The 10,781-nt window shown below is 42.4% G+C and overlaps 1 protein-coding gene across 1 annotated transcript; it reads right to left on the minus strand.

Annotated features, from left to right (window-relative positions):
• Positions 1–7,167: 7,167 nt before the first annotated feature.
• CD180 (CD180 molecule) lies at positions 7,168–10,070 on the minus strand (the record flags this gene model as incomplete). Its single annotated transcript, XM_008938766.1, has 2 exons — positions 7,168–8,893; positions 9,904–10,070. Coding segments are annotated over 2 exons (1,893 nt in total), but the record flags the coding sequence as incomplete, so codon positions are not given.
• Between the last annotated feature and the right edge of the window lie 711 nt (positions 10,071–10,781).

The following is a 10,781-nucleotide window of genomic DNA, read 5'->3' on the forward strand; positions in this document are numbered from 1 at the left end:
CCTAGCTAGAGATTGAAAAAAAAACACTAGTAGAGAATAAATAAAGTTACTTCTTGTGGGTTTTTACCTGTATTTTTAATAATCCGGTTTTGATAGTACTGTAGCTGCCTGACTGCTTCACCAGATCTAATACAAGACCTGACTGCATCTCCCTACTGCACAAAGCCTGTCTCTTAGAGTAGATGTTGTTGAAGCTATAGGAGGACTATCCAGGTATCAGGATGTTCCAGCAAGAGTTGTGTTCTCTGGTGAAATGATGGTTCTCGTCTTTTGGGAATGTGTTCTGTGACCTTCAGACAAAGCTGAGACTCTGAAACACACCCTCTGTGCTTAGTTATTGCTGCAGTCTTCTCTTGAGTTCTTGAGCTTTTTTTAAATTCAAGCCCTTGCAGTGTGAGGCACAAGTATAAGCACATGATTTGCCGTACTAGTATTTTCATCTCTGTTTTGTATTACATTTAGAGAACAGGTATTGTCATGGCATATTGGTCTGTGTATATTAGCATAATACAGCCATAGCTTTTTTTCCTTTTTTACCTTACTTTTCATGAAACGGGAAAAGTTCAGGACATCGATACATTTTAATACATAGCTGGGGCCTTATGTTGTAGACTAAACTTGCTGTTTTTAGCAAGTTATTCTGGGTATCAGACTGACTTCTAAATGCATTGAGTAGCTCCATACATTTCAAAACATAATCTTTTTATTTGTATGCAAAAAAAAGTAAATACTGTAATTATAAAAGACGCGTTTTGTAACAAAGGAAGCTGTTGGAGCTATTTGGTGCTAGAATGTGACTGTCTTTTTACTTTTGCTAAGCCTTATTTAAATTTTGTATACTGTGGAACATGTAGACCTTGATCATTTTAGCGTGGAGGTATTTAGTTTGTTTTGAAGGACGGAAGGTAGGACTCGAAACATGTACAGAAGCACTACAAAATACCCTTGCAGGTGTGTGTTTTTTAGTAATTGGGATCAACAGCGTGGCGGTTTTGCTTATTTCTGTTACATGTACTCACCTGTAGAGCTAGGCCCTGGGCTTATAGATTGTCTTTCTGTCTCAAAAGCTAGAAAATTGTTCATAAAAGCACAGTATAATCCTGACTTGGAAGTTTGTGTGACAACTGACAGCGTGCAGAAGTCATTTCCCTCTGGTGAAAACGTTCATTATACTGATTAGTTGATTTGGATTACAGCAAACTGTTACAGAAAGATAATATCTCAAACAAGTGATTTTTAATATGGCACTACAACATTCATACTGCCTTTGATGCATTCACAGAGGAGGTAGTGAGCAGTGGATAATATTTCTGAGCAGTTTTAAAGATAGAATGGTCATTTACAGTTCATCTGTGCTTTGGCAGTTACTACAAATGAATGCTAATGCACTTTGAAGTAACATTTCTGTCTAGGAAGCATTTCCTAGTTTACAGTCTTCTGCGTTTTTCAGCTGTCCTCTTGTTTCCTTTAAAGCACATCTAGCTACTTGTTATAGTTTTATCTATATTTTGTATAGTTCATTATCACTTCTGACAAATAAGTTCTTTGCATTTGGAAAGTGTAACAGTACTTAAGGTTGTGTTTATGTAGTACCTGTTTGTTGGTGTTTACCTTATCAGTGATCTGTTAGAGATCCTTCTGCCTGTGTTCTACTTGGTAAGTCTATGTGATTGTAGATCTGATGTGTTCTTTTGTAGGCGTGTTGCTGTAGATTCCTCAGCTTACAAAAAAAATAAAAAGAAAATTCAAAAAAAAGAAAAATGTTAGGGTCTGTGCAATAAGGTGTTTGCAGTCTTATTTTCTCTAAGAAGCTCCTTATGGATGTCATAATTGTTGTATATTGAACATGATTATTTATACTTATGCAGTTGCGTAACATTGAAATAAAAATTCAGCATGAAATTCCGTTGTGTTATCGTTTTTCTTTGAACTTCTGAAACTTAAGGCACGTCTCTGCTCTACTCACAGGCAGGCAGTTTTGGGGCTTTTTCTCACTGGGGCCAACTCGGTGCACACCTTAAGCCACGTGCTGGGATTGGATTATGCATGAGGCGATGCAGTTTAGTCTAGAGATGGAGGAGATCTGCATATCTGAGTATCAGAAATAATGTGGCCAGCAGGACTCGGGAAGCAATTACACCCCTGTAATTAGCACTGGTGAGGCTGCACCCTGAATATACTGCGTTCAGTTTTGGGCACTTCAGTACAAGAAGGACATTGAAGTTCTGGAGCATGCCCAAAGAAGGGCAATGAGGCTGCTGAAGGGCTTAGAGCACCAGTGTTGCAAGGAATTGCTGATGGAGCTGTGGTGGGGTAGCCTGGAGAAAAGGAAACTCAGGGGAGACCATCTCCCTCTCTAAAACTACCTGAAAGGAGGCTGTAGCAAGGTGGGGGTTAAATTCTTCTCTCACATAACAAGTGGTAGGACAGGAGGAAATGGCCTCAACTTGTGCCAGGGCACATTTACATTAAATATTAGGGGAAACTTTTTCACTGAAAGGGTTATCAGGCATTGGAACAGGCTTCCCAGGAAGGTGGTGGAGTCCCCATCCCTGGAGGTATTTGAAAGATGTGTAGATGAGGTTCTTAGTGGTTCATGGTTTAGTGCTGGACTTAGTAGTGTTGGATTAATGGTTGGACTTAATCTGAAGGGTCTTTTCCAACTGAAATGTTGCTATGATTCTAAGGTTATGATGGATGACCTGCTCTGACTGGTAGCTAACAATGGCAGTAGGCTGTAACGTAGCATTTAAGTCTTTGCTCATTCCAAAATGTGTATCATCATTACAACAGGTCAGTATGTTTTTGAGTACCTTCTCAAAATACCCAATCTTTGTTGTTTGGGGTTTTTAATCATGCTAAAATATCAAACTTAAATTCCTACAGCATGTCAAAATGCAATATTTTCTTCAGTTTTTAAATCTCTACCTCTTGAGTGTCATCAAATCTCACTTTATTTTTTTTTTTTCTCATACTAGAAGATAAAATAGATGCAGTGAGCCAGAGACGGGAGATGGAGCAGAGCACTTTAGTATCCAGTGGCCTCTTTGAAGAAAACTCCTTTTGACAGGAGGAGCAACAGGGCAGGACTATTGCTCACCTGATTTTCATCTTTCCACTTCTTGCAAATAAGTAGTGTCTGTTAAAATACATGTCGTTTCCATTGCCAGTAGCTCTTCACAGGTGCACAACAGGGGCGTTATTTTTGTTCACGTTTCATTGCATCCTCAGTGTTCTTCCTCTGTACAAAACGAAGTTCAGCAGTACAGCATCACTTTTGCTGCTTTGCTGTCCCAGCTGGGATGGGAATGCTGTCTCACAGCTTGATAGCTCCCTTGTGGCCCATATTTTCCTCTTATGTGGTGTGCAAGACGTAGCAGGGATTTCAAGCCTGGATGTGGACGGTGGATCAGATGGCAGCTCAGAAAGAATAAATCACAGGACAGGTATATAGTAGAGGGTATATGGATGCATGTTCCAGCTCATGGCTTGGGTTAGCAACAGTTTTTCTTTCCACTGACAATAATATGGTACGTGTTTGTCTGATTAGAACTGACCAGCTTAGTATCCTAGACATTTGACAAGGATGGATTTGAACAAAATAAGGGTAGGGAACAATGCCAGAGGTTATGGTTCCAGCTGCAAAGAGGAGCGTCAAGGAGAGCAGAGAAGGCTACAGAGTGCAAAGATGATAACAATGCAGGCAAGCTCTAACACACAGCAAGCCCTTAAAAATGCAGGTGTGAATTAGATAAAGGGGCAAGAGGCTGTCTGAGAGATTCAGTGGAGAAGGATGTTGTCTGCTGCTGGGAGAGAACTGCTGTTGTATTTACCAGACAAGGAGGTAAGAGTGAGTGGCTGGGATGTCACCTGCTCTTCCTCCAGGTGTAGACAAGGCTAGTGAATGAGAGAGAGTTCTTGAAAAATGCATTATCAACATCAATAATTATTGTGGGTTTTTTTAAGACAACAGATACAGAACTTGGCCTCTTCAACTGTCCTGTTTGGAGTAAAACCCTCTTTCAAAAATTGACTTGCATCTGTTGGTAGTATCTTGTTTAAGCACAGTCGAGGAAGGAAGAACTTGGCTCTGACTTTTGGTTTGTCCAATTGAAATAAAGGTAAGTGCTTATCAGTCTCTGAAATGTGACTTGTTAGCTAAAATCTGCTAAAGTTTCTTCACTGTATAAATACTGATAACAAATTCTATTTTGCAGTTTTGTGCTGTACTATGACTTCACTGACATCTGTAGCCAGGAGCAAGGATAGTGGTGAGTTGAGTCCTGTTGGGCACTGTTCACCTCAGGCTATTCCCTTGTTCTCTGTCTGCCAGCAGTTCAGCTGCCTTTGAAAAAAATAGGGTATAAAAGCCTGACTGGAAACCAAGGACTGCCTCAGATCAGAGCTTGATTTGGGTAAACAAATGATATTTATAGCCTTTCTAAGTAATCCCAGAAGACTAAACTTTCAGATTTCAGGAAGTTTCAAAATACAATAAGGACATTTTAGTGTATTATAGCCATATATGAATTTTCCTTCAGAAAAATCAGTCCCTGTGTTTAGGATCTGTGTATTCTGAAACCTACAGTGTATGCTGTTCAGCAGTGTCATTTGCACAGTGTCCTATGAATTGAGTTTTGCAGCCTTATAAGAAAGCAGAGATGACACTGTAAAGTAAATCAAAGAGAAAACAGAAATGCCAACGGATGAAGGTATGTTCATCAAAAACAAGCTGTGTAGAGGGGAAAGGATAAGTTGCAGGAAAGTGTACTTAATATTCTCTGCACAAAAAATGCCCACCTTTTCACATTTTCAACTGTCTTTGAGTTTCAACCAGCTGAAGTCTACATGAGCCTACACCATGACAGCAATTAGCATTTCACAAGCTGGTGGTGTTTAAATGCTGTGTCCTTCTTTCTAAAGAGGCATTTCAGAAAGCATCAGCCCAACATGCAGTTTTCCCCTCAGGTGGATGATATTTGTGCATCTCCTGAGTTTAGTGCCCAATACTTGCAGCAATTATTTTTGTGACTATCCCAAGCTACGAGATGTGTCATGCTCTTCACTACTTGTCTGTCACTTTCCTGAACTCACAAATTTAAGAGGGAAACAATGGAAGGATGAGGTCTCTCTTGGGGGGTGCACACACTGGCATTCATGCTGGATTGTCAGGTAGCACAGTCACCATTCAACCTGTACGAATTGCAAAGCAGGGGAAAATGCACCTTGAACCCTGGGCAGGCTTCAGAAGCATCTCTGCCTTGCTCCCAAGGATGAATTGGGGAGTCCTGGCCTCAGGCAACATGGTTTGCTTGGTAACATTTTTCCCTTAGTCCAGTTATTGAGGAAGGGCTTCTCTGATGCAGGCAGCCTGTGCAGCTTCTGTCTTCGGCAGCTGGAGCACAGCACCGGCTGATGCAATCAGGAGAAGGTTTCTGTGCAGAGCACGTCAGCAGCCACAGAAATAGGAAATAAGTATCAACAATATTGTGAGGAGAGGCAACGACTTGGTCCCCAAATCTGGGAGTGCTTACAGGCAACTGGAGAAGAAACATCATGTGTCCCTGTGTGCCCTTGGGCAGCACACAAAGCAGGAGGAGGAGGAGAAGTTGTGGGGTAAGGTAGGTGGTGTATGTGATGCGAAGGCATCTCAAAGCTGTAAGAATGCACATTTTGTTAGTCTGATCTGTGAACAGACAGTAAAAGGGACTTTTCAAATATGAGAGATACTTCTTGAGAAATCCAAACAGGGATTCATGTCAGCAATATCTTCAGAAATGTGCAAAAGCTTTCTAGTCCAGCAAGAATCTAAGAAATCTTAGCTAGTCAGCATGTTACAAAGGAAATGCCTGTGGGGCAGGAGCTGAAGTTGAATGAGAGAGATCTCGCCTTCCATGTCTCAGTGAGCAACCACAGCACCCAGCTTAACACACCGGGGAGCCTTGCTGGGTAGGGTGAGGCTCCATGTGGTGGTGCATACTTTGCTGTGGAGACCAGAAGAGTCATACCCTCCGAAAAGGTTGTACCTACAGGTCAGGGTTACTAAAGCGTGAGTGCCATAGATCACACTATAGAACACATGGCTGGCGAGCAGGGACACCAAGCTATCACCAGACCCTTGGCCAAATACATGTACTTAGTCTTGCCACTGCGTTCATTCACAGGTGATGGCAGAAAAAGGGATTTGGTTATTCAGGACAATTAAATGTAAGTCTGTCTTTTTTTCCTGCCTAGCTGTTACATATCCAGTTGGAGCAAAGAGACTCTGACTTCACTCCAAGGACTTTTGAAAAAGCAAAAGAAACCAGCATCAGCAGCCTGCTTGCAGAAATATACCAGTATACATGATAGATAACACATGAAGAAGCTGTTGACACCAGGAGCTCCTGTGGGATGAGGTTGCTGCTCCCCACTGTGTCACCCCCTTTGCAGTCTCTAGTTTTTTCTCCTGGACTGCTGCTGGAGGAAACAGTGCACTCCAGGCTGGCACAGCAAAGTCTCATAGCTGTTGGCATTGGTTTTTTTCCCTGTGCAAGCAAGGGTAATGGCAATCACCCGCAGGTTCTTGACTAAATTTACAAGCTTCATGGCTAAAACTGAAATTGTTGCTCGTCCATCCTCACTCTGGAGTCTGGTAAATAGTACAGGAGCAGGGCCAGACCCAGGGCAAGAGATGGACAGACAGTGGTCTGGAACTTTCTAAGAATCAAAAATATTTTAAAGACATTAGAAAGATGATACAGGTTGTTTCTGTCAGTCCTGCAGGAGTGGGTCTTAGGTGACTGTGAATGTTGCACTGTTCTTCACAGAAAGTTTTTTAAAATAAAACAAGGTTTGCATTTTGGCCCTTGGCTCTTCCCTTTACAGGTGGATTAGCCATAGTAGCCGGAACACCAGGGCTAATATTGAGAGGAATTGGGATTTCATTGTTCGTTAAGTTAAATGTTCAATTAATGTTAATATTATGACTCAGGTCATAGTTTATTTTTCCGGTTCTCAATTTTTTTCCTTCTTTTTCTGTGAGTTACGATAGAAATGGAAAGAGTATTACGGAAGTTAAGAAAACAGAAATTTTTTTGTTTGTTTTGTGTTGTCACAAACAAAAACAGTAAGCTGTCTTTCATCTTAATACAATTGCTGTATATCTTGTATTTCTCCATCATAAACTTATATTTGTTGGTAATTTCGCTTGAAATAGTGAGCACCCCAAATGAAGATGGCGCCACAGGATAAAATAACCAGGACAATTGTGATGATCCCTGCTGTGTTGATCACACAGGAGAGTGAGATGGTGGACAGCTGAGCCCCAGCACGTGATTTTGGTTCAGAACATGTTGTTCCTTCAGGGTCTTCAATCTTATTCAGATTCTGCTTGTACCAGCTGATTAAACCAATATTGGAGCAGGTGCAGTCCAGAGGATTGTAACTTAAATTGATTATGCAGTGGCCAGCTAGGGATGCTAGCTTGTCATGTGGTACAATACGGATTCTGTTGTGGGCAAAATTGAGATAAATGCTCTTGAGGTTTGAAAATGCATCTATACTGATCGCAGTTAGTTTGTTGTGGCTCAGATCAACATGCCGTAACTTCTTGAGGCTCTGAAATGCTTGGTCACCTATTACAGTCAGTTCACAGGATGATAAAATTAGCACCTCTAAGTTGGATAGTTGTTGGAACAGTTTGTCCTTTGGCATGATCCCTGACTCAAAGTTATTTTGACTAAGGTCCAAGAGCATAAGGTTTTCCAGACCTTGAAAGAGATGCTGGATGCTTGTATTAATGTGCGAGAAGGAAAGATTCAGCACTTGCAAGAGATGCAAATTTCGGAAAGGACTCTGTGAAGTGTTGACCTGAAGAGGAGTGAAAGCTAGATCCAGCAGCTCCAGGTTATCACTGTCCTTAATGAGCACGTCTTGGAGCTGGAGCTTTATGTTGTGGCTCAGATTCAGGTGCCGAAGACTGCTCAAACCGCTCAGTGCCTCGCTACAGCAGTCAGAGCTTTCAATATGACTCTTACTTAAGTCGAGATGTTGAAGCTTTACCAGCATCTCCAAACAGCCTGAGCCCAGCTGCAGGACCCGTGAGTTCCCCTTGATGTGGAGGTGGGTAAGGGCAGGGAAGGCAGCAGAGCTGATGTCACAGAGGTGCTCAAAGAGGTTTGCATTGAGAACCAGCTCCTCTAGTGAGCTCATGCCGCTGATGCCAGGGGGCAATGTGCTGATGTGGGTTTGAGTTAGGTCCAGCTTTCGGAGCCTGGTCAAACACTGAAACGTGCTGGCATTTAGGTTCCTGAAGTGCCGTAGCTGCAGATAGAGCTCCTTGACAGAGACATTACAGAGGCCTTGTAAAACATCTGGGCTTATGTAGGGCTGCTTTTCCACACCGTGAAACGTTCCTAGCCAAAGGGTCTGGGCTGTGGAGTTCTGTATCCCTGCCAGGACCGCAGGGATGTCAGTGCAGCCCCCAAAGTCCAAACTGTAGAAATGGGACTGGAAAGCTCCAGGTTCAATGTATGTAATGTCGTTGCCTTTAAAGATGAGAGTTGTATCGCTGGTCTTCTGCAGGACACGGACGTCTTCTGCTGTGATTACTCTTATGTTGTTCATTTGAAGGTCAAGGCATTTCAGGTTTTGAGTGGGAAAGTTGGGAGGAAGCTGCAGTGAAGAGATGTGGTTACTGCCCAAGATGAGGGTGTCCAAGCTGCCCAGATTTGTCATTGGAATAAAGGACATACTGGTTATTCCTGTCTGCGTTAAGACAAGCTGCTTCAGGGACCACGGGCCAGTGAATGCTGTGTCAGACAGAAACATGAGCAGGTTTCCTGTCAGCACGATTGTTTTCAGCTGCCTGTTGCTGTGAAAGGCGCCTTCATATACCCAGTTGATCTGACACCTTGAGAAAGCAAAAGAAACCAGCATCAGCAGCCTGTCTTGCAGAAATATCCCAGTACGCATGATAGATAACACAAACTGCACTTCATATCTGTAAAAACTCATGATCAGTTGCCCGCACCAGGATAAAAATGTCTGTCTCCTCCAGTGATGCTTGCCTGGTACTTATGAGTTCATATTTAAAAACAAGTCCTGGTGAGAAGAAAAGCCTATCCTTGTAATGACAGATGCCAGGAGGAACTTGTCAGGAAGACATAAGGGTTTTAGCATCCAGCTTAATAAAATGAAAATCTCTTTTCCTGTAGAAAAAGCTGGACATTTCCAAGCACCAAAGCTGTCTTTCTCTAGGTTTTAGGGAATGGTATCTTTACTGAAAAGTTCATTAAAAAATTGTTATAGTGACTTTGCTGTCACTACTGTCTTAGCAGCAGTAATGTCTGTAAAATGCGTCTATCACCCACTGTCCCACAAACGATTGCCACCGGGGAAGAATCACAGAATCACAGATTGTTAGGGGTTGGAAGGGACCTCCAGAGATCATCGAGTCCAACCCCCCTGCCAGAGCGGGACCATCTAGTCTAGGGCAGGTCACACAGGAATGCATCCAGACAGGTCTTAAAAGTCTCCAAGGAAGGAAACTCCACAACCTCCCTGGGGAGCCTGTTCCAGTGCTCTGTAACCCTTACTGTAAAGAAGTTCTTCCTCATGTTGAGGTGGAACTTCCTGTGCTCCAGCTTGTGACCATTACCCCGTGTCCTATCACAGGGCATAAGTGAGAAGAGATTGTCCCTTCCTTCCTGACACCCAGCCCACAAAGAAGCCTAGATATTTCCCAAGCAGATCAATCTGTGCTTGGCAAAATGCTTTACCAGCTGTCTGCAAGTGCCACTGGTGGTTTCCCTGTAAAGGCAGGGAGGTGCTGCAGTGGTGTGCTCCAGAAGCCCTCAGCGCCATGAGGGGCAGGGATTTTTACCAATGTGATGTACAGAAGTGAAGTTGCTCCTTCCATACCTTGTTAAATCCAAGTAGAGGAGAGATTTCAGCTCAGAGAAGGTTGAATACTGGAGGGAGGGGAGCACGTTGAAGCTGAAGTCGAGGATTTCTGTCGTGACAGGTAGCCTTTCGGGAATCTCCCTCAGTCCTAAACCTTCACAGCTATAGCTTTTATTTACTGTAATCTGTGGAAAATACACAGTGAAAATGGAAGAGGTATGTACTGTGATTATAAATAGGAAACTATGGCACTTATTAAGAAAAAAAAAAAAAGAAAAAAAAACATACCTAGAATTACGAATTATTTAAAAACGCAGCATCCAGAACCCTAGGAATCTTCAGCACAAGCTTGCAATGCACAACCCTGGGGGTTTATGGTGTGTGTTTCTTAAAATGAATGCCCTGAATTTCTTTGGTACTAATTTGAAGTGTCTCTCATCTGTAGTACTATTTTATCACAATTAGCACATATGTGGATTGTTTACTCTTGTGGATGAATTATTAATCCCTAAGAATCCCCACTTGGTTTTAAATTATGAATTTCATGAGTTTTGTAACAAAGCTGCTTCTAAGAGAGGTGTTAAGAAAACCTTGCAGAGAGGAAGTAAAAAAGAGCAGGCCTGGAAATGTTTCTAGGAGCATGTCCAGATTGATTGGATCTGAACTGCAGTTACATGCTGCAGTGAGAGGATAGCGAGAAGGTTTAGCTCAGGCTAGACAAAGATCATATCTGATACACCGAGTGTTTAAAATTTGTATGAAGGATTTTCTGTTAAACCAAAAATAAATCAGTCTAAAATATGGAGAAGTCTACTCTGTTGATACCAGGGCAATTAATTAAACATGTCTTTGCCTGAGAGCCTGGGACTATATCACGTAGGGGAGTTGTGAAGGAC

The sequence above is a fragment of the Merops nubicus genome, unplaced genomic scaffold (assembly GCF_000691845.1).
Source record: "Merops nubicus isolate BGI_N331 unplaced genomic scaffold, ASM69184v1 scaffold15434, whole genome shotgun sequence".
NCBI lineage: Eukaryota > Metazoa > Chordata > Aves > Coraciiformes > Meropidae > Merops > Merops nubicus.